The 24,808-nt window shown below is 36.0% G+C and overlaps 1 protein-coding gene across 3 annotated transcripts in view; it reads left to right on the forward strand.

Annotated features, from left to right (window-relative positions):
• Nucleotides 1-24,808, forward strand: part of Thoc2 (THO complex 2) — a 114,824-nt gene that overhangs the window by 37,029 nt on the left and 52,987 nt on the right. For all 3 annotated transcript variants that reach the window (XM_029563967.1, XM_029563968.1, XM_008833920.3), the window contains exons 5-11: nt 153-223; nt 1,287-1,408; nt 1,864-1,997; nt 13,497-13,663; nt 20,021-20,113; nt 23,391-23,537; nt 24,355-24,527. In XM_029563967.1, coding sequence (XP_029419827.1) covers nt 153-223; nt 1,287-1,408; nt 1,864-1,997; nt 13,497-13,663; nt 20,021-20,113; nt 23,391-23,537; nt 24,355-24,527 — 907 coding nt within the window. The remainder of the gene's footprint in view (nt 1-152; nt 224-1,286; nt 1,409-1,863; nt 1,998-13,496; nt 13,664-20,020; nt 20,114-23,390; nt 23,538-24,354; nt 24,528-24,808) is intronic.

Raw genomic sequence — 24,808 nt, forward strand, 5'->3', positions numbered from 1 at the left:
TCTGGCTCCTGGGTGCTAAGATTACAGGTGTGCACTACTACACCTGGCCCAGAATGAGGCATTTTTAAACTAGATCATTTTAAAGACGAATCTTTTAGTGCTAGAGAGTCTAGAAAAACCAAACTTTTATCTCTTTTTTTCCATCATTATAGATATTGAGACAAATTGTTTAGAAGAAAAAAGCAAGAGAGACTATTTTACACAATTGGTATTAGCATGTTTGGTAAGTTTTAAAATATACTCTCCCCTTCTAAATTTTGTATTGAACAATTATAGTCACAGTTAATCATGTTAATGGAGGAAGATATTTCCATTCATTTGACTTCATGATAAGGTGAGATTTGGGTTTCAAAATGGAATGTTTTATGAAATTAGCATGTAATTTATGTGAAATAATCATGTTACTAAATTACTTAAACTATACATATAAAAACCTTCAGTGATATTCCTGACCTAGTGAGTTCCTAACATAGAAAAAGGTAAGCCTCTGTAAAGTAAGTAGATGCTATTATAGTTTATAAACTGAACTTTTTTTGGAAACTTTCTTAGGCAGGGAGAAAACAAGGGAGGTAGTTTAAAACACATTGTATGAAATTCTCAATCAATAAATTATTAGTAAAAATAAAAGTTGGACTGTGGATGTGGCTTAGTTGGTGTAGAGTGCTTGCCTAGGATGCATGAAGCCCTGGTTCTGTCCCTAGCACCCTGAAAACTGGGCGTAGCAGTGCATGCTTGTAATCTTAGCACTTGGGAGGTGGAGGCAGGAGATCAGAAGTTCAAGGTCATCCTCAGCTGCATAGTGAGTTCCAAGATAGCTGGATATACATGAGACCCTGTCTTAAAACAAACAATAACAAAAACCTTGCAAAATATCGAAGTCATAATTATTGTCTAGTAAATCATTTTATGTTCATAAATTAAGAACTAAGGAGAAATACCATTATTGAGACTTGGAAGAATGGCCTCGTCTTTGTTATATTAGTTTGACCACAGTAGAATCTATTGAAGGCTGAAGAATTGCTTTAAGTGAAAATTCTGTTAAGACAGACTCAATCTAATGAGAATTTAATCTGTAGTTTTTATCATTTTAAAACTGTGTATAGCCACCATGTGATATTTGAGTTCAGTATTTGGAGTCATTTTGTTAAATTGAAATTTGAAGCTTTATAATGAGATAGCATGGTTTTTACTCTTACTTGGACATGGTTATTTTGAATATATTTAAGATTGTGGATATGTAGCTCGAATGCTAAAGAATAAATGATTTTTAATATCTTTTAATGCAGTATTTAGTTTCAGACACAGTTCTGAAGGAACGCCTGGATCCAGAAACATTGGAATCCTTAGGGCTTATCAAACAGTCACAGCAGTTCAATCAAAAGTCAGTTAAAATCAAGACAAAACTTTTGTAAGTATATGTAGCTTATATTACAGATCAAGTAGCTAAATGTTTATTTCTCATGTTTAATACTAGTAGTTCCTACAGGCACTTTGAAGGTTGTGATTAGCATATGTTTTGTATTTTTTTTGCCTTCTAAAGTAGTCTAAAATTACTGAGTTACCAGTGAGCTTTATTTTGTTTATCCATATTTGAGTTTAAGCTAACATTCAATTGTTTTGTTATTACCATTAAATATTTTATAACTATGGCTATGTTCATAATATATTCACAATCAGTGAAGGGAATATTGGTATGCTAGTAGTCTTTGGTATTTCCTCCTGTTACATTGACATTCTCTCCTAAACTGTAATAGCCAATCTCATTATTGTTTTAAGTTAGTGATACTCAATGAAAGTATACCACCATGTACAGCTGGCTAATTTAAATTAATTTTATTATTTAAATGACATTTCTAATTTCAGTTATAAGCAGCAAAAATTCAATTTGTTAAGAGAAGAGAATGAAGGTTATGCCAAGCTGATTGCTGAATTGGGACAAGATTTATCTGGAAATGTTACTAGTGACTTAATTTTAGAAAATATCAAATCTTTAATAGGTAAGCCATACGTTTTCTATATACTATGTGTTATGGAAGTAAGCTTTCTTTTCAACTCTTGGAGGATATTCATAAAGACAAAATGAATACCATTACATGTAGTTTTTTTTTTTTAATTATAAACATGAAGGCTGGGCATGGTTGTGCACACCTGTAATCCCAGCACTTGGGAGGCAGGAGGATCAGTAGTTCAAAATCATCCCTAACTGCATAGTGAATTTGAGGACACTCTGGACTACATAATACCCTGTCTCAAAAAATCAAAACAAACACAAAACCCAGAAATATATAACTTTTACTTTTAGTATTTTATCAGTATTTATAAATTTTGACATGATATTTATGAAAAATGTTTTTGTCACTGTTACTTGTGAGTATATATTAGTTCACATGTTCTCTCTAATACTTCTGTCTTTAAATTTTAAGTATTTCTCAAGTCATTTTATAGAAGGCAGAAAATAAATGTGAAAACTTCAATAAATGTTCTGAGAACTCAACACCTGGTGAAATACAGTTCTTTTGGACTTGATTTTACAGATACCTTTACCAAAGTCCTTTATCAAAGGGACTTTGATACACATTTTGTCTTTCTAATACCCTCTGAAAGTCATGGAATGCTTCAAAAGTATAACAAGAAAGTGTTGTTCTCCCTTTGTTTAAAACAGCATTTTTTATATTATTCATTTTCAGTGAGCATTTGGAAAAAGTAGTTGATTTCTGTAGACAAGAGGAAGGAATGATAGAAAAGTTGGAAAGAATTCTATTGAGGGAAGATCTTCCAGTGCTGTGAGATCCCCAGGACAAGTCTCATTGGTTATAACTTAGCCATCCCTTTCCCTTAGCTTGGTTTTTTTCTCTTTGTTCTGGGAGTTTATATATGACTAAGGAATATCAGTTGGCTGAATCCTTATTCCCTTCTTCTAATGCTTTTTGAAGGCACCCAAATAAAACTGTATTTGTTTCAGTCTTCCTTAGTCTTTGGCTTGGCTTTTGGTGACTTCAAATATACAAGGTAAGGCAACATGTAGTTTAAATGTACCCTTTTCTTTCAAGTCTAGTTCTGGTTACTGATCTATTTTCTCTGCTCCTTCCATCCTGTGGTGGTTGAACATCAGATGAGTGAGGCTGTAGCACTGTAGGACTTTTGCTGTCTTCTGTGGCCACGACTGTGTCAGTGACCTGTTTTTTAATTCTTCTGCTAGCAGTTTCTTGTCTTTCCTGAGTAGATGCTGCATTTTTCCTGGTTTATTTTTTCCACTTTTATCTAGCTTGGGAAGCTTGCCATTACTGCTTTACTAGAGTTTTTTCCTTGTATTGTGTCATGTCCTTACTTAAGATAGTGTTTCCTCACTGTTAAAGTCTTGTGGTATGTACTCCCTTTTGGCATGTGCTTTTACTTTATCTCCTTTTATGTTCACGTCTCTTTTTTTTTTTTTTTTTTTCCTTTGCGAGTTTTTACCTTTTTATGCCTTTGTTATTTTTGGGACCATTTCAAAGGAAGATTTTCTTGAAGGTGTGTTTTTATAAAAGTAGAAAATACACTCTTTTCAACTGTGGTCTCCTAGAGAACAGGTTATTAACTCTGTAGAACCATGTGATAGTCACCTCTGCAGACTCACTACCCATGTGGTCATTCCATAAGTATAACAATTTGATTTCTTGGTCTTCCTCTATTCTAACCCATCTGGCATACTGTAGAGCATGTAGACCAGATGTGTTCAGTTACCATCTTCTCAAGGCTTCCCTGGCCACCACTGTCAGCACTCCTTATTTTTCTCTGGTTGTCTTTCTTAGCATTTATCACCATATAAATTACAGTTGGTCCTCTCTGTCTACAGATTTAACCAGTCACTGGTTGAAAATACTCATGGGGTGGCTTGCATTTGTACTAAACATTTAAGACTTTTGTTTTCATCATTATTCACAAAAAATACAGCATTCTAACAATTTACATTATTATGAGATGCTTGATTTTGGTATCTTTAAGGCAGTCTTGGAACAATCTCTCAGATATTGAGTGCTTGATTTTATAGTTGATTTTATGTCCCCACTGTCACTTCAATGTAAGGTCCATGAGGAGAGTGATTTTTGTTTGGTGTGTTTAGTACCTTATTCTCAGGGACTGGTAGATGCTAAATAGTGTTCATAGTGATTTTTTAGCCTCTCTTCCCAGACATGAAGAAATTTAGAGAACGTCTCTCCCTAACTCAATGTTTATGACTAGATGACCTCTTGTTCCCTCTGGTTGTCTGAGAAAGGAACTTTTCATTAATGCAGAAACTGAGGTTAAACTCTATCAAGGCCTTACCTCACATACACAGCATCCTATTTTTGGTGACATCTTTGGATCGATTGGCCTGTGTTCATTTCCATACTTTCCTCTCAGGAGCAATCTACATAGGTGATGATACTTTATACAAAAAATGATCTTAGGTCAGGCTTGATGGCTCACGCCTGTAGTCCCAGCACTTGAAAGGCAGAGGCAGGTGGATCTCTGAGTTCGAGGCCAGCCTGGTCTCCAGGCCAGTTGGTGCTATAAGGGAGACCCTGTTTCAAAAAGATCCCCCCCCCCAAAAAAAAGAATCTTAGGTCAGATGTTCATAAGCTATTTTCAGATGATACCTAGTTAGGAAAGTATGAATGTTAGGTGCAGTTGTATTCAGGGTACTTTGTGTGATCAGGAGAAACCCTTATTTATCAGCCTTTCATCTGCTGGCAGATGAAAATGTAAACACTTAGCCTGTGGTATTTACTGCATGAACCAGCTGAAAGGCAGAACTAACTACTAGGATTGTGTGATGGTGGTTGTGTTTGAAAGTCTGATAGTCAATCTGAACGACTTATAAAACAGTAGTGAAGAACGATTAGTACATTAGTCATGCATAGATCCTTTCAAGTGGATTTTATATTAAGATAGCAGAAAGGAAAAAAGATCACAGAAATGCGTGTTTTACAAATTAGAGAATAATTAGAAATGGAGTCTTTCTGAACTAAGCTATTAGCACCTACTTGAATGCTTTTTAAAAAATCAAAACATTTTCTATACCTTAAATATATGCAATAAAGAAATAGTTGTCTAAGTCAGTGGCCAGCAAGTGACTTTTCTTCTTCCATTTTTTGTTTTGTTTTACTTTTGAGATAGGGTCTTGCATGCCACTTGCTGGCCTTGAGCTCTTGATTCTCCTCCCTTAGCCTCCTGACTATTGGGTTTATAGATGTGCTCCATCATGCCCAGTTTAGCGAACTTTTTCTGTAAGGGTTAAGAGTAATTTTTTTTTTTTCGATTTGTGGGCCATTTACTCTCTATTGAAGCTATTTTACTTTGCAATTGTGTACTAAAAGCCACAGACAAGCACATAAATGAGACTGTTTCAATAGAACTTTACAAAAAGCAACAGCCAAGTGGATTTAACTGACAGGCCATTGTTTGTGGATTTTTGGTCTATATCAAAAGTTCTGGCTAAAAGGAGTCATTGACCTACTTTGCTTGAACTTAGCTTTGGAGAGTGGAAATGATTCTTCTTGGTTTTGGCTTTAGTTGCCCAGGATGTTCTTGGGTTAGGCACTCAATTAGAACTGGGGGCCTTTATTAAAAAAATTTAAGGCCAGGCGTGGTGGTGCACGACTTTAATCCCAGCACTTGGGAGGCAGAGGCAGGCGATCTCTGAGTTAAAGGCCAGCCTGGTCTACATAGTGCATTCCAGGACATCTGGGGCTACAGGGAGACCCTGTCTCAAAAAGACCAAAAAATTTTTTTTAATTGGTATTTTAACTTCACATATAAAATGTTTCAGTATATTTTCATTTTCAGCATGATATTTTCAAAGTATCATTATACCTTGTTCTTACTCATTCTCCTTCCCCACTACCATTCACACCTTAGAGACCTCTTGCTGTTACTTGGCAGTCCACTCTTGGGTTCATGACACATGAATTCCATTACCCATCTTAATCATCCTTCCCTTAAAATCTCTTCCTCCCCACTCATGGTCTCCTTTCTACTTTCATTCTACACACACACACACACACACACACACACACACACAAATGAACATTTAAGTCTAGATTATTTATGAAAGAGAACATGATGAATTTGTCTTTCTGAGTCTGTGTTATTTTGTTTAACATGATTTCCATTACCATCCATATTCATGAGGGAAATTGATCAGTCTTTTGGTTTTATTGTTGTGTTCTGATCCAGAATTGATACTAGGATAATATTGGTGTTATTGGATGAGTTTGGTATCTTTTCTTCCCTTTCTATTTCGTGGAACAGAGCAATATTAGTGTTCCTGGCTTTAGCAGTTCCTTAAAGGACTTGTAGAATTTGGAGCAAATCCTTCCAGCTGTAGGCTTTTCTTTATGACGAGGGGTGTTTTTTTTCTTTAACTGTTTCAGTCTTGTTGCTTATTGCTCGTCTTAAGCTGTCTATATCTTGATTTAATTTTGGTGAGTCATAGATTTGGGAATTTATCTATTTCCTTTAGGTTTTCCAGTTGGTAAAATATGTTTGCAAAGTATTTCCTAATGTTTATCTGCATTTCATTGAAATCTGTTCTAACGTTCCCCTTTTCATCTCTAATTGTATTAATGAGAGTATTTTCTGTTTCTGGTTGGTTAGGATGTTAAATAATCCTCATCATTTAAAGGAGCAACTTCTTTTATTCTGTGTTCCTTTAGCCTATTAATTTCTGTGTTTATCTTTATTATTTCTTGCCACTTAGCTGCCTTTGTGTTTAGCTTTTTCTTGTTTTTTGAAGACTTTGGGGTGGGGTGCATTATTACAGTATTTATTTGAGATCTTGCTGATTTTTAAAATGTGAACACTCATAATTAAAGTCTTCGCTATTAGAACTGCCTAAGCTATATCCCATAGTTTCTATTAAGTTGTACTTTCATTTTTCATTTGGAATTAAAGATTTTTCTCTCTGATTTCTTCAATAACCTACTTGTTATTCAAGAGTGTATTATTTAGTCTACAAGTATTTGTGTGGTTTCTGTAGCTACTCTTGCTATCAGATGCTTGTTTTATTCCACTATGAGCTGATAAAGAAGTTATTTTGATTCTTTTGTAGGTGTGAAGACATGTTTTTCATTCTATTTGTAGTAGGTTTTATAGATTGCTCATAAGAAAGAGTATTCTGGCTGGGTGTGGTGGTGCACGCCTTTAATCTCAGCACTCAGGAGGCAGAGGCAGGCCGATCTCTGTGAGTTTGAGGCCAGCCTGGTCTACATAGCGAGTTCCAGGCCAGCTGGGGTTACAGGGAGACCCTGTCTCAAAAAGACCAAAAAAAAAAAGGAAGAGTATTCTGTATCTGTTTGGAATATTCTGTAGATACATTTAATTCCATTTGATCTACTATGTAGTTTAACTCTGAATTTTCTGTTTTGAGGAAAAAAAAAACCATCCACCTCTCATGGTTGTCTCTTGCCCTTCTCCTGTGGCACCTTAAATTCATGTTCCAGTACTTGTGGTTGTCCTGTGTTCTCTGGCCTCCAGGGTAACTCAGTTGTAAACAGTGGGTTACCTCTGTAGATCATGCTGGATGAAATTTCTGTCCACTGCTGACCGATCTTTGGAGGAGTCACTGTGTTCACAGCCTAGTACTGGATTCAGTGCTTGTGAGGAACATGGACTTGTTCTGGTGATAGGACTGCCCCGTTTCTTTTCAGCAGTGCCGCCTCCACCTACTTTGCTTTTTGAATGGTACTTCTGCTTTCTCTTCCCTCACTGGGAAGCCATGTGAGTGCAGCTGTGTTTGAGTTGGCTTCTTTTATTTTTTTTAATACTGCCTGCATGTATGTAATTGCACCTGTGTCATGCAGTACCCATGGAGGTCAGAAGAGGGCATCAGATCCCCTGGAAATTGGATTGTTAGCTGCCATGTGGGTGCTGGAAACCAGTCCCAGGTCCTCTGCAAGATCAGCCAGTGCCCTTGACCGCTGAGCCATCTCTCCAGTCCCTGCTTGGCTGCTTTTCAATGTGTTACCTGTCTTTTTTCTTATCAGTTTTCATCAGTTCAATTACTGCCCTTGAATTTCCCAAACTCCTGTATTTTCTGTCTTTCGAGTGCTCTGTTGTTTCCTACACTGCCTTGTTCTCCCTACCTGGCCACTCAGAGGCTCTTTCTGGTCTGATACCAATTTGGCTGTGGAAAAGTAGGATGAAAGTTTTGTCCCTTCAACCTCAGAGGTTCTCTTGCTTGTAGTGGGATGAGAGAGGCATTAGAAAGAAAATTAAATTTCAAGTCAAATAAATCTTTGAAAGATTTGGGGACATTCAATTCCCTTGACTACATTATTTGGAGAGTGCTTGGTGTTTTAACTGGCTTTGCAGTGATCTGAATATAAGGTTCATTCACCTCAGTGTGTATTATTGTTATTGTGTCAACTTTTTCTCATCCTTTAGAAAGGGAAGCCAGTTGACTTCTTCACCTAAAATTTTTCTTTATTAAACTTTCTTGATTTTTGTATTAGTCGTTTCTACACCTTACTATAAAAATGATAGTAGTTGCTGTTTTCAAATATAGCTCTTGAAAAATTTCAGAGTAATCATGCTTTTATTTTGTTAAATTAGTTTTTCTAAATCTTGATCCATTGATTCTTTCCTTGAGATGTTTTATTTTTTGCAAATATTATTTGCAAAAAATTGTCTAGTGTAGATTAGCTTGTTTCTTTTTCAACCTGTATGTTGGAAATGTTTGTGTGCACATACATTCATGTTTATTTTCATTGCTGGATATCAAACTCAGAACCTTATACATGCTAATTAAGCACTTTTCTACTAAGCTGTGTCTATAGCCCTCTTAGCTTGTTTTAAAAAGAATTCTTCCTGTATGTTGCTTTTTAATTAAAAACATGGTTTTCTCTGTCTTCTAAGGCCACTTGGATCAGGAACATGATGATTGAATTTGTTAACTTGCTGTCTTGTCTGAACTTTATGCACTGCAAGTCTCTCCCAGTAATACTTGCAGTATTACCTTGGTCTGTTATTTTCCTGTTAATTTCATTTTGGCCTCATTCCTACAACAGCCATTGTCAGTTTAATCATATTTCTTGCTTGGCTCTAGTTGCATTTTCTGCAATATTCTGACCATCTTTACATCTTTGGGGAAACTCCAGTTAATTTTCAGTGCATTTATTCAATGATCATCCTCCAAGAGATGGGAACTCTCCTTGGATAGAAGAGGCGTTCGGTTAATCAAGCACATGGCACATAGTGGATAGTTATCTAGTGTTCATGTAAACGAAAGAATGAGTCCATGGCTCAGGCCTGTTATTTCTTTATTTTTCCACATTTTCTCTTCCAGAATGATTCTCTGTTTCTACAAAGGCATGAAGACGTGTGCGTGTGTGTGTGCGTGTGTGTGTGTGTGTGTGTGTATTAATGTAACTGGTGACTGAGTTAGAAATCTAGGCTTATGATCTCTTCAAGATCAGATGTCTATTTACTTATCGCAGACAAAAGCCTTTCTAAGATTTTTAAACACTAGAGTGCCTATGTTCTACCACAGCTGTCATTTCCAAAAATTTTTCTTTGAATATTGAAGGTTGCTGATTGTTTTATTAGTTTCACTTTATATGAAATAGCTTAATTGTTATTTAAATCTCTGAAGTTTAAAAAATGTTCTAATGCTTGAGTTTGGTTACTTATAAATGGAATTTACCAGACTAACTTATGATGTCTAAAATATTTAGTAGTAGAAAACATATAAGCCTGTTTTCTTTTGTGAAAGATACCATTGCTATGAATAAAAGGACATAAATCTTCACGGTTACTTCTTTAAATTGAATTTAGAAACAAATTACAGATTATTGGCATTATATGTTTGATGAAACCATATTGTTAAAAAACATAATATTAATAGTTCCAATTTCAGTATGTTAAAAATGTTTGATGAAGTAACACTATTAAATAAGATGTTAATGGTTGACAGTTTAACATGTTGGAGATGTAAACTTTAAAGTAATGGCAATAAGACCTGGGTGTGGGGGCACATACCTGTAATCCCTGCACTTGGGAGGCTGACGCAGGAGAATCATAATAAGTTTGAGGCCAGCCTTGTCTACTGAGTGAGTCAGTTGAGCCTGGGCTACAGAGTGAAACCCCATCTCAAACAAAAAAGCAAACAAGAACAACAATAAAAACAGACGAAAAGTCCAAAGTATTGTCAATGTAATACTTAAAATATTTCCATCAAATATGTTACTGTTCTAGTTCACAAATTTTTGTATATATGGCTCCATGGGTGAATCTAAGCCTGCCAGTTCTTAAAAATTAATATTGTTCCTTTTCTCCTCTATGATAGAATAGTGCTATTCATTTCTTTTCAATGATTTATTTTACATTAAATGTGAAAATTATGATGCCAGCCCTCAGGACGAGGCAGGGAGAACTCTCTGAGGTTGAAGGCAGCCTGGTTCACATAGTAAGTTCCAGGTGGGCTAGGACCAGGGAGACCCTGGTCAAAAACAAACAAACAAAAAACAGAAAAAGCAAACAAAATAAATAATGATTGGGTTATTTGCTGTATTTTTTTTTTTACAATCTGTTGTCACTATTGACTTATATTGATGTATTGTAAACTGCAAATACTGGTATACACCTGTGAAACCATGCCCATAAATAAGATGATGTAAACTCTTAACCATTTCTCCTCCAGTGTTCTCTTGTCCTTTTGCATTACCACACCCACTTGTTCTTTCCTTTCCTTTTGTCTACTGTTGACCTTTCTTTCCCTGTAGGCTAGTTTGCTTTTTCTACAGTTCTTTGTAAATGTAATCATGAAGTATGTACATTTTGTTTGGCTTATTTCACTTGCATGGTTATTATATCATAATTATTTTTAATTTTTTTCCATATTGTTGCTTGGATCAAAAGTTCTTTCCTTTTGATTCTCAAGTAGCGGTCTGCAGTACTGCTACAGCTACATTGTAGTGTAACTTGATGATCCATGCACATGTTTGATGGATAGTTGGAAGTATTTCTTATTACAAATAAAGCTTCTATGAACAAGTGTACAAGTGTTTGTATAAATATAGACATTTATTTCTCTTTGGTAAATATCTAGGCATTGAATGGCTGAGACATTTGGTACATGTAAAGTTTTAAAGAAACCACCAGTTTTACTAGGTTGGAGGTTCCATTTTACATTCCCATTAGCAGGATTTAAGAATTCCAGTTGTTATTTTGGAGTTATTTTAATGTTTATAAGCCAAACATTTTATTGGTACAGTGACAGATAAAACATTTAGAATCTCCCCCACTCCACCCCAGATTTTTAGGGAAAAAAAACTTTTTTGGAGATCTTTGTTTTTTTTTCGGGTGGGGGGGGGTAAAGAAATGATCACTGCTGTTGTCTCTTTCCTTAGTGTGAGAAATGGAAGAAACTTTGTTGTTAAATTTGAATCACACAGAAAGAGGGACAAATACTTGTAATTGGGGTATTGGTTTCTCCAAGTGATTGCTGCTATGAAGCAGACAGTAGTTTGTGACATTTAACATAAAGTGGGGGTTTAATAGGAGTAACTCAAAGGCTGGGCATGGTGGTGCACGCCTTTAATACCAGCACTGGAGAGGCAGAGGTTGGTGGATATCTGTGAGTTCAAGGCAAGCTGACCAAAAGACCAAAAAAAGAAGAGAACTCAAATTTATTACAAAACACTTTAGGTGGGCATAAATCATTAGTTTAAGAATTTATAATCTTACTGCCCAGAAGGCTGAGACAGGAGGGTAGCTATGAGTTCAAGTCCAGCCTGGAATACACAGTGAGGCCCTGTTTCAAAAAAAATGTAAACATTTTTATTTCTTTGATAAATTCTTTAAGTCATTCATAAAAGTAGAAACCACTTACCTCCCTAAGTTGAACATAATTGGGTTTTTTTGTTTGTTTTTCCTCTATCATTAGAAGTCGGTGTTTATTTGTAGTTCTGATGAAATAGTTAGCTTGCATTTAGGGTCTATGTCTGAGTACAAATATATGATTTTAAATACTAGCCTTCCATTCAATTTGACCACGGCATCATAGTGTGAACTGACATAAACTGAGTGAATAGCAGATCAAGATCGCCTGCTCATCATGGATAAGAACATATTTTATTGAGGAGTGTGTAGATTTGCATCTACAGTTTAAATTACTTTTCTTCATCTTTCTTTTGCTATATGCAAATGGTTGACTTTCCATAACTTAAATGCACATATGAAGTAACTTCACTGTAATATCAGTATGGTGGACAGCTGAAGCTGAATGCATATTAGAGTTCAGAGGCTGAGACAGGGATTGCACATATAAGGCCAGCCTAGGTAAGTTAGTGAGACATTTTTTCAAAATGAAAAGTAATGAGTGGCTGAGTGTGGTGGTACATGCCTTTAGTCCCAGCACTTGGGAGGTAGAGTCAGGCAGAGCTCCCTGAGTTACAGGCCAGCCTGGTCTACATAACAAGTTCCAGGCCAGCTGGGGCTATAGGGAGACCCTGTCTGAAGACGACCAAAAATAATAATTATTATTATTATTATAATAATAGTAATAATTACAATAGTAATAATGATGAGAGGGCTGGGGACAAAGATTAGTGACCGAGCACCAGCTTAGCACATGTGAGACTACCACATGTGAGACTAGCACATGTGAGACTACCACAACCGTGCTTACCCCAGGAAAAACAAAAACAAATAAAAGGATTAAGTATAGGGTGGGTAGGAATATTAACTAACTTCGTACCCATTTGGCCCTTTTTAGTTCACTCTAGATTAGAATGCATAAGTAACCATGAACACGTAGTTAGCGTTTTTCTCTTCGTGCTTTGATGTCCAAGGTTTGTTTGCATTCTTCCTTCTTTGTGTCTGTCATTTACAGTCATTGTTGTATTTCCAACTCCTTTGGTGTTCTCTGATTGCTTCACTGTTAGTAAGGATACCACAGTAAGGCTCCTGCTTTCTCCTTAAGAATGCTACCTGAAATTTTAAGTAAATCAGTGATAGAGTTCAGTTTTCAGAGCACTATTTACATGTAAAATAGAGTCTGAAGATGATCCAGTTTCATGAGCCTCTACTTTTATTAACACTGTATACCTTAGCATATTTAAAAAGCCCTTTAGTTGCCTGACCCATAAAAGGCATCATTTATTTGATTTTCATATTTTGCTAATAATCATTACTGTTGATCATTGCATTAGACTGAGTAATCAAGCACTGATGAAACAGTAGCGTGCAGAAAAAAAGTTACGTGACTAGTGTCCCGGGTTCTGGACTTCAGCCTGAGGCTTGGCATTAATCATTATATGATCCTAGGCAAGTCGCATTTTCATCTGTAAAATATGTGTTTTTAAAAAAATGCTTCTGAAAAGATTTCCCTCTGAAGGAGGGGAAACAAACTTTGAAATAGTTATTTTAAAGAATATTTTTTACTTTACTATTAATGTTAATAGTTAAAAGTTAATGGCTTTACTAGAATCCATATGTAACCACTTTTGAACTTATGTATATTTCATCTGTTACAGGATGCTTTAATCTGGATCCGAATAGAGTTTTGGATGTCATTTTAGAAGTGTTTGAATGTAGGCCAGAACACGATGACTTCTTTATATCTTTATTAGAATCTTACATGAGTATGTGTGAACCGCAGACACTGTGTCATATTCTTGGATTCAAATTCAAGTTTTACCAGGTAAATATATGTGTATATATGTATATATAGGTTAATCTCCTAATTCTATATACATAATTTGTTTTACTCATTTTTTAATTTGTCTTTTATTTACTGTTTGGTAGTTTCAGCTCAGACATTTCAGCTGAGGAGGTAGATAAATGGAAAGCAAATGACACATGATAAGTACTATATTAGTTTGTAAAGTTGTAGCCGACACTTCATCTATATATAATTAGTTACTTCTTAATCTATATTTTTATAACTTGGTGCATATTTTTAATACTTTGCATATTATGTTAAAATAAACCATGCCTGTCTTTTTTGAACTGGTTTTAGTCATACAAAGCATTTTTAGTATTTTACTAATTTCTCTGCATTGGTTTACCTCTTAGCCTATAGCAAATGTTCACTGATTATAATCTTGAGAGCATGAGGGGATTTTATGTAATAAGGCCTCCATTTCCCTTTTATGTTTTTGTCTTTTATGAACTTGTAAACTTGCTTGGGAGAATGAGTGAGTCAAATACTCATTCACTGACTGTTTATGAATGATATCCTGTCCGTTGGCTAGGCACCGACTTTGTTGAAGAACATTCATTTCTGTCGTCTTGGAGTTCAGGGTAATAAAAGGATTGCCTTTTAGATTCTCAAATAATAGATTACCTGCTGTCTCTGGTATCTTTTTTTTTGTATTCTTTGGAATGCTGCACAGAGAAAAGATAAACCAGATCCATAGTTTAAAAACATATGGCTTTTAAGCCCACATAAGACACAAAGCAAGGATTTTGGTTAAGAGTGAGTACTCTGCCTTTATTAAAAAAATTAGCCATGGCTGCTGTTCATTTTCCTGCCATTGGCTTGAGAGTGCGCTCTTAATATAGGGAGATAGGTTCAAGTACTTCATTGGATTTTAAAAAGCACCCTGATTGCTTTGAATGTAAGTAAGATACCAACTGCTGAAATGAAATGACAGCCAAAATTTCACTTGGTTCACGATTAATTCGAATACAGGCTAAAGCTTTGGAACATGTGTACCTTTCAAAGCGAATCACAGTTGAGTGTGATTACCTTCTCTGTAACTTCAAGTTAGTTGAGTGCTATTTTTAAAATGAAAACTATATTTACATAAACATTGTTCCTAATGTAACCCTTTTTTGAATTGAAGTATCCCTTGACAATATTTGAACATTACTTTTTGTATATAATGTAGAACTTGCCATTTTAAGAAATAACCTCTCATACTGCTTTGTATAACAATATTCACTTGTTTCCGTTGCCAGAGTGATTTTGTTATTGTAAGAATCTAGTCTAAGGGCCACTAAAGGTAGGGGAAGAATTGTCAAGCGATTTAGACAATTTGTAGTCTGTGAAGGAAAGGAAGGAGAGCTGTGGAAACTAAGAATTGCGGAGGGAATATAAGCATGGCTGTAGGCTGTGAGGCCTGTGTGGTCAACCTCTATATTGGTCCCTTTCCTAATTCCATCATTCCCTTTCCTTCCTCTACTTGAAAATATTTCCTCTCCCTTTTCTCAGTCCGCATTTTGACCATTTGGGGATTTCTTGGTTAACTTCTTTGCTCACTTAGTGCTTCTACCTAGAGCTAATTATTCCTACTATGATGTTGGTGAGAGTGGTTTTGCCACAATGTCCATCTATGACCAGCAGTTTTAAAATACATGGCCTTTTTGAACAGTAGGGTAGACTCATTCTCAGTTGTGCTCTACAGCAGAGAGTTTAGGGGTAGCAGGAGGGATAGCAGAAAGAGCATGAAGATGGAGTACTAAAAGCAGGGTCACAAAAGACAATTTGTCTGGAGTGGATCTCTCACCAGAAATAAGGATGAGTTGATGTTTCTCAGTTGTGTCATAGGGTCTTAATTTTTGGATTAAAAATCTAATTGTTTTAGTAATTGTGGTGCCATGTATAGAACCTATTATATGTACTGCAAATTCGTTTCTTTAAGAAATGTTGAGTACAGGGCTGGAGAGATGGCTCAGCAGTCAAGAATACTGACTGCTCTTGTAGAAGACCCGGGTTCGAATCCCAGCACCCACATGGCAGCTAAAACTGTCCTGTAACTCCAATTCCAGGGGATCCGACAGCCTCTTCTGTCCTCCACTGGCATTGCACGACACGGGTGCACTTACATGCAGGCAATACATACATACACATAAAAAAAAAAAGAAATGTTGAGTAACTGGTAGGTATAAAATACTGTTCTAGATTCTGGGGCTATCTACAGAAAATTTCTTAAATTAATCAGTAATCCTTGCATTGATACTGTTATACATTGTTAATAAATTATATATTAGAAGGTGGTCCAGGAAACAGAAAAATACAGAGCAGGATAAAGAAGCTGAGGAGTTCTAGAGTTGAAGTTACCAGTTTTGAATCGAGTAGTATGTAGAACTTCTTGAAAAAGTGATATTTAAGTAAAGAGTGTAAAGGATGCAAGGGTGTAAACTGCATATACCCACTGGAGAACTTCCAGGAAAGCATAGTGGCCCTAAAATGTGAGCATGCCAGGTTTGTTGAAGAATAGCAATGAAGCCAGTGGTTACATTAGAATGACTGAATGAGAAGGCAGTATATGAGGTAAGAGTTGGGGAGGGGATCAGATCACACAGACAGTGCAAGATCTTTGGCTTTAATATTGGGTAAGCCAATGGAAGGTTTAGAGTTGGGACTTGGTATCATCTAACTTAGTTTTTTTTTCTTGTGTTTGTCTTTTTTTATTCCATTATGAACATTTTGAAGTGTACGTGAAGGAGTAAGATGTTGATATATCATTAAATTCTTTGGAGATGTTTGAGAATTTCCTCCTTAACATGAATTTTTTTAAAGAGTAAGGACATTTTTCTATATAACCACGATGGCCAGTTTCATAACTAACAACTTTACTGTCATGTAACAAACCCAGATTGTATTCAACTTTCCCAAGTTGTCCCCAAAATGTATCTTACAAGTTCATATGATGAACCCCAAAACTACACATGACATTTTCTTATCAAGATATTTTCAATCTCTTTTAATTTAGAACATACCCAACATTTAATGGCATTGAATGGTTGATGATATCATTCCCTCAGAGACTCTGCCTTTGGACTTTATCTAGTTACTTTTTTTCATGGCTGTCTTGATTTGTTCTTTGTCTTTGTATTTTTTTAAATATACTTGGAATCAGGTCTAAAGTCTTGATTATATTCCACTAAACTATTAAAAAACAAAATATTTGACACGTTACACATTGTATGCTTCATATTGCATAACATCTAATGTCTGTCTTTAAATGATTTAGTAATTTGGTGACAGTCTGATGTCTCCGTTATCCATCGCTTCCCCATCAATAGCAAATTTTCTGTAGAGTGATAGGATACATGTGAATATTCAGTTCCTCCTCAACCTCACATGAGAGGTTTTACAATCCATGGATAATACTTGCTTCAGCCCTTGTTTTACTTAGGACTTCTAAAGTGTTAATTTACCAATTTTCTCATGCCCTGTACACTTATTATTAGTTGTTATTCTTCAACAAAGAAGAGTTGGTCCATATCAACTTGGGCTGTTTGGGTTCTTTGAAATTTAATGCCTACTAGAAAGTCAGAACAAGTGCTTTACTTTTTCCTCTTAATTACCAGCTAGTCAGGGTAAAGTCTTAATTTAGTAGCAACCATCAGTGGTGACGTGAGTGAGTGTGTATGTGCAGAATGGAGGGCAGAGGCAGAGAGACACATTGACAGCGAGCATGAATGGGACAGTCAGCAGAAGCAAGTATGTACATGCTTGTGTTGAGTGAAATTTTCTAAGACTCCATCTGATTACTTGTGGTAGCAGTGGATGTTTACAAAATTCTGAATATATATTGAAGGTACATCCAGTAGTGTTTGCTGATGAATTGGATGCAGAATGTGAGAAAGTGGAGACTATTTTAGATTCTTTTGGACTGAATAAAAAGATAATGTTACCATCCACTGAGATAGGGGACATTTTCAGATGGAATTCAGAATTCACTTGCTGATGTGTTAAGTTCGAAATATCTGTTGGATATCCAAGTGTAAATAGCAGCCATAGGTGTCTGACAAGTAATTGGATTATAATAGATACCTGGATATGTATTGATCTGATGTTTAAGAGAAAGGATTGAGCTAGAAATAGAAACTTGTATATCAGACGAATGAAGATATTATTAAAGGTTGTGATACTGAATGTAAACACCAACGATTAGGTCACAGTGTGACAGGTAACTCAAGAACTGAACACTGAGACACTTAGTACTAAGTGGACTGGGAGATGAGGAGGTACCATCGAAGAAGGTAGAAAACCATGTAAGAGAAGAGGAAGACAAAAAGAATATATCATCTTAGAAACTGAATGGGAAAAAAAGCAATTAACATTGTCAAATGCTTCTGATAAGTCATTCCAAGACTGAAATGTGACTTTAGATTTATTATCAAGGAAATAAAAACTAGCTATTTGTTGGAATTATATTTTAAGAGAAAATGGGAAGAGTCAGGTTTGGTGATTCACAGGTTTGATCCCAGCACTCAAGAGGCTGAGGCAGGAGGATCTCAAATTTGAGGCCAGCCTAGGGTAAATAACGAGGACAAGGGAGAGGAAATAGTGGGATTGGAGACAGTGAGAATCGACTCTGTAAAGCAGTTATTACATAGAGTTGCAGACAAATGGGATATCAGCTGAAGTGAGCTGAAGATAAAATTTTTTGGATTTTTTTTTGTACAGATAGGAGAGAACACATTTCTATGCTAATAGGAGTAAATGAGTAGAATGAGGGAAGCTGGTGATATAAGTGACCATTAGAAGACAAACAGAATGAAGCTTAGTGATAATAGATGGGTTGACTTTAAATAGGAGCAGAGTTTACCTATAATCACTGGGAAACCAGTGTCTTTAGATATAGTTGTTGATGTGTGTGATTGTGGGAGTTTATAGAACCCCAACTGATGGCTCTGATTTTCTCATTGAAATAGAAACCAGAACCATCATCTGAGGGAGAGAGGAGATATATGATCTTGGAGATCAGAAGATTAGGAATTAGTTGATGAAATGGACGAGACAGCCTAATTGGCCAGTAGTATTCAAGAAGCACACTTGGCTGGATACGTGACATTGTTATTAATGGACTAAGACAAGACTAAGCTGCATCTTTGTAGCTGTAGTCACAACTCTTCTGAGTAGGATGTTCACTTCAGTCTAGGATACAAGATGAGCCTGGAGAGCATAGCAAGACTCTGTCTCCAAAATAGAAATTTAACAGAGGATGGGGGAAGTGTCTGTAGATGGGAACAACAGGAAGTAACTGAAAATGGGGTCATGGGGAGCTTGAGAGCTGTCTCTTCACAGAAGCAGTGGACAACAGGCAAAAATGACCAGTCAACTTTTAGAGATAGAATCTAGTCTTTTTTTTTTTTTTTTTTTTTTTTTTTTTTAAAGCTTATAGCACTCAGGGAAGTTATTTTTGGAGAATGAAGTTGTTGCTTTGGGGTGAAAGAATGCTGCGACATTCAAAATGTCTGCCTACTATCTGCACATCAGCTCAGTGATGGCTGCGATGATAGAAGCCCACACTCCTGGTGCAGGCTGCTAATACCTGAGGGAGTAAGCAATTGTGCTTGTGTTTCTGTCTTGTGTAGCTCCTCCCTAAAAAAAATTCTCAACGAGTTCCCCCTCCTCCCTAGTATGCCACCATGCCAAACTTAGTGCTTGCTTTTCATTTACATTTCATCAATTGTTGCCAGTTTTTTTTTCCATAAAAGCTTAAAGATTAGCTTCAGTGTCATTAGAATTCAAAGATCTTTATATTTGTAGATAAGGTCCTCCTAAGCTGGGATTTACTTTGCTATTTTGCATTTTAATACGTTGACTTATCTACCTGTTTTGAAGAGGAAGTCAGTGGCAAGTAGATTTACTTAGGATAAAATTGAAGAAATAAAGTTCTAAGGAGCGAGTATGAAGCAAACACAGATGGTTCTGTATGTCCATATTTGTTAGTCTTACCCTTCTGACTGTCCACTGAGAGCTATTTGAAAAAGCGAAATAAAAAAGAAAACCTGTTTAAACAGAAATGCAGCCAAAATATTATACAGTTCAAACCTCACATTCTGTTCATGTCATGGCTTTTATTCAGATATTATGCATTGTAAAAGATGCCTATGGTCAAAACTGTTTTCTTGCATTCATTAGATGCTTCAGGCTACTGGCATAATCTTTGTTCCACTACTCAGATATTTGATTTGATAATGAAAACAGTGAAGTTTATTTTTGCATTACTCAAATTTTCTTGATTATTGGCAGAGAAAAGATGATTTTTTAAATTATTCTTTATACCCTAAGTAGAAATTTTTCTTTTCTTTCCAGGAACCAAGTGGTGAGACGCCGTCATCTTTATACAGAGTTGCAGCCGTACTTCTGCAATTTAATCTCATTGATTTAGACGATCTTTATGTACACGTAAGTCAAGTGTGCTGGCCATTTTTGCTTGTCCATTTCAGAGGTAGGAATGAGGAGTAGGCAGCCTTATAATTGGCTCAAGACTCCTAAGTCTTATTCTTTGAAGGCATAATACATTGTTTGTCAACTTTATAAACTTAAAAGATTCTCTTCTTTGATCAACTATGGAAATTGAATTTTTTTTTAGTCACTGTTAACAGAATTCAAGGTCGGTATATAGTTCAAGTTCTTTTAATCATCACTAGGGCTTATCTAATCGGGAGAAAGGCTAAACTCTAAACGATGTGGATTATGCTTTCTCTTTTATATATGACTTATTGGAAATAGGGGATTGTTTAGATACTTCTAGGTAAATGTTACTGTACTTTTAGTTTCAGTATATTACAATTCTTTCTCTATTTTTACTCTGCAATAAATGACTGCTATTTTGCTTTATTGCTGGGTTCTGGATCTAGACGTATTTGTGGTTGCCATGGGTGACTTCTAGTTCAGCAACAGTTTAGCTGCCAGTTTAGGAAGCTCAAGTGGACAGTACAGTGTTTTATTAGTTTCTGTGATAGGATATATATGGACTTAAAGCTGTTCAAAATTGCAATCTTGGCTGCCTTTGATATCATTTATAAATTCTCTTACCTATCTTCATATACTGTGGCTAGAGAATTGAATTTAAAAGCCTTTAACTTCGGAAACAGTAACATTGTAACAAGGGAGAAAAAAATTGCCTTGCATAAAAAAGTACTTTGTGGTGGGAGCTCATAATAGATAGTGATCACATTTCTTTGGGGGTGGGAGGAGGGCAGAACTGGAACACTTTCCATCTAGTGAGGTTGAATTGAGAGCCTCCTAGAGGAGTAGATATTTTCAGGCTTAAATGGTAGAAAGATAAAGGGAACATACTTGAAAGAGCTGTGTTATCCATATAAAGGATACCTGGAAATTCAGAGCCTTTGGAGCCTAGAGGGTATGCAGGAGTAATGAGGATGGAGAAGCAGGTTGGGACTAACTGTTCAGTAGATAGTTTAGGTTTTTCTCTTGGGTGGATGGAGTGAGCCATTCAGGATTTAAATAAAAGTGGTTTTGTAAACTGAAAATGTGGAGAAGTGAACAGAAGAGGGAGAAATTGAAGACATGTAATCTGGCATAAAAATAGATTTAAAATGAAAATGGGATTCAGTATGCACGTGCTTCAGTTCAATAATAAATGCAAACAGACTAAGTTCTCTCTGCCCTGAACATGACAAAGTTTGTCAGATTGGGTTTAATATGCCAGTTTAATGTTTAGGCTAGATACAGCTAAAGTGCAGGAATCAAGAAATACTGAAAGGAAGCCAGGTGTGGTGACTCATGTCACAGAGGAGGCAGAGGCAGGAATTCAAGGCCAGCCTTGTTTACATAGCAAGTTCTAGCCCAGTCAGGGCTATACAGGGAGACACTGTCTCAAAAATAAGACAGAACAAAACAAAAAGAAAACAACCCTCCAAACAAAATACCACTACAAGTAAAAGTGAGGGAAATTGTTACTCTTCACAGAAGAAACTTCTGGTAAAAGGAGCTAAAGGCTAAAGGCGGTGTAGCATATTCGAGGTCCTGGATTTGAGCACCTGCACTGCAAAAAATAAAAGCGAAAAGGGGAAAAAAAACCCCAGAAAACAGTGTCACTTAATAAAATTGTTTTCACTAAGAAGACAAAATAGTTCTAACTTTACATGTACCAAGCTAATATATTCTTAAAATACACAGACCTGGAAGTTGAGATAAATATAGGCAACAGCATAGTGTTTATCCATTAGAAGCAGTTATAGTCATCTAGGTAAAAGATAAGGACCCCCGCTAGTCTTATGAATAATGTAAGAGTATTTGTTGTACAGAATGAAAAAATTCTTATTATTTATCTCTTAGATAAGTCCATAGCAAATAGGATGAAGTATACAGTGTTTCATATTTCACCTTTTATTGTTCACTGATTATTTACTTTGCGTCAGCCCTAGGTATTGAACTAGATTATGTATTTCTACAGGGGTAGAAACACTTGTACCTCACTGTAGTGCCTAGCAGAAACTAATGCTTTTGTATTTTTGTTTGTGTCAAGGTTATTATATGAAATGCTTATATTAACAATCTTCTACTTATACAAGGTGGCTAGATTTGAGATAATCAACCCTTTTTCATAATGGAGGGTTGATTAGATACATACTACTTTCTCTTTTTTATTTATCTAGAAACTAGTTTATGACTTTTTTTGCAACTTAAGGAAGAAAACGTTTATTTTAACTTACAGTTCCAGGGGGATAGAGTCCATCTTGGTGAGGGCAGGCATGGCATAGTGGCAGGAGCAGGAGGCTGACTGATCACATTTCATTCACACACACCATGTGGAGGCAGGATCCAGGCACTTTCAGAGAGGTCCCCTGAGTTCTCAGCCCCTGTGCCAGAGGGAGGCCCAAACAGGCACTCTGGCAGTCTGCTGAGATCTCAGCCCCTACACCGATCTATGACTTGTTTTGAGATACCAAGTTATTAAGAATTTTTGTTTTTGAAAATTAGAATATTCAAATCTACCCTTTAATGTAATTTAGCAGTTCACCTCTTCAAAATTTGATCCAAGTATTATACTTTATTTAGTTTGGAGTTTGAATTTTAAAGGAAAAGTACATAGTTTTTGTTTGTTGTGTTTTTGTATTATTGGAGGTCAAACACAGGGCCTGATTCATGCTAGGCAAACTTTGTTCTGCTGCTGAGCCACCCATCCCTCCAGTATTTTCAGTGGAATAGGTACATATTTTCTTGGCTATCTTAATAAGTTCAGGGGTAAACATCACTGTAATATTAACTTAGGACTTTAAACACACAAAAAACATGATGCATTTTACCCTCTGTACACAACTCAGGGGGCTGGAGAGCTGACTTAGCACTTAAGAGCACTGGCTGCTCTTCCAGAAGACCTAGGTTCAGTTCTCAGCACCCACATGGTAGCTCACAACCATCCTGTAGTAACTCCAGTTCGAGGGGACATGATGTCCTTATATGGCCTCCACAAGCATTGCATTCATGTGGTGCACTTACATACATGCAGGCAGAGCACTCATACACAAAAGAAATGTGTACAAAATTCAGATACTAACTCATAAATTTTAACAACTGAGTAAAATTTATTTGGAAGGGAACTAATAGAAGTTAAAGCCAGAGTTCTTATATACAGTTTTATCAATTAATATTGTTTGCTTTTTATGAGTAAGCTGTTTATATTAACTGTTTTATGAAATTTTACCATTTTTAGCTTCTTCCAGCTGATAATTGCATTATGGATGAATATAAGCGAGAAATTGTGGAAGCTAAGCAGATTGTTAGAAAGCTTACAATGGTTGTATTGTCTTCTGAAAAATTTGATGAACGAGAGAAAGAAAAGGAAAAAGAAGATGAAAAGGTAGGGAAGGTATACCACTCAGCATAGTCAAGTTAACATTGTTTAGAGTCAGGAAATTCAAATTCTCATGGTTAATCAGCTTAGGAAGCATACTTTTTTAGCATTGCTTATGCTAAATCTTGATTTAGAGGATTTTCATTTTGTAAAAGTGATACATTTTGGTGACCTGGAGAGATGGCTCAGTGCTTAAGAGCTCTGGCTGCTCTTGCAGAGAACCTGGCTTTGATTCCCAGCACCCACATGGTGGCTAACAACCATCTGTAACTCCATTTTCAGGGGAATTCAGCATCCTCTTCTGACCACCACCAGGATTGCACAGCACTGGTGCACTTACATGCATGTAATATGCTCATACATGTAACATAAAAATAATAAAGTGTTATTTTTAAAGTGATTTGTTTTCAACTTGAATGATTCCTTCACAAAGAAGGCTGCTTTTTTTCGTCTTGTGTAAATTTCAAAATGTAAGAAAAATCACAGACTATATCAACTATATTTTTGCTGTATATATAATAAATAGCCTTCAAATCCTAAAGGGATTCTCAAAGTTGAATAAATTCTAGTTGCCTGTTGCACAGTGTAACTTGGAGTTGAACTTGGTTCTAAGTTTATAAACTATAATACCTATGTATGTACTTAATGGGCAGAAGCAGATTTTTTTTTCAGTAGCTGAAAATTCAAAATTTAGGAAAACACTGTTTAATGGTCTAGGAATGACAACTATTTATTTTGGTACTTAAATTTTTAGAGAGAAAAAACAAACATTAAGATTTCTTGATTCCTGTATCTCAAGTATGTTATGCCTGTTCATTTTTAGCCACCTGACAACCAAAAACTTGGTTTGTTGGAAGCTTTGTTAAAGATTGGTGATTGGCAGCATGCACAGAACATTATGGATCAGATGCCCCCATACTATGCAGCTGCTCATAAACTAATAGCCCTTGCTATTTGCAAGCTCATTCACATAACTATCGAGCCTCTCTACCGAAGGTACGTTACTATGTACTTTACTAAGCATTGAGATATAGATAGTTTAGGACTACTAAAGAGATCTGTGTGTTTGTCATTTGGCCTGTGTATTTGTCATTTGTCCTAAAATCGAGCCAATTAGTGCACTTCTCAAAACCTAAGAAATATTCACAATGTGTGTCAGCTGTATTTATTTGACATCTTTCCTAATGTCTAGGTCTTCTAGAATGTGTATGAACATTACAGCTTAAATTGTAAAAGAAAAGTATAGGTTAAGCTTCTAGATTTGGTTTGCTTTATTG

Source organism: Nannospalax galili, unplaced genomic scaffold, assembly GCF_000622305.1.
Source record: "Nannospalax galili isolate Female #2095 unplaced genomic scaffold, S.galili_v1.0 scaffold75, whole genome shotgun sequence".
Taxonomy (NCBI): Eukaryota; Metazoa; Chordata; class Mammalia; order Rodentia; family Spalacidae; genus Nannospalax; species Nannospalax galili.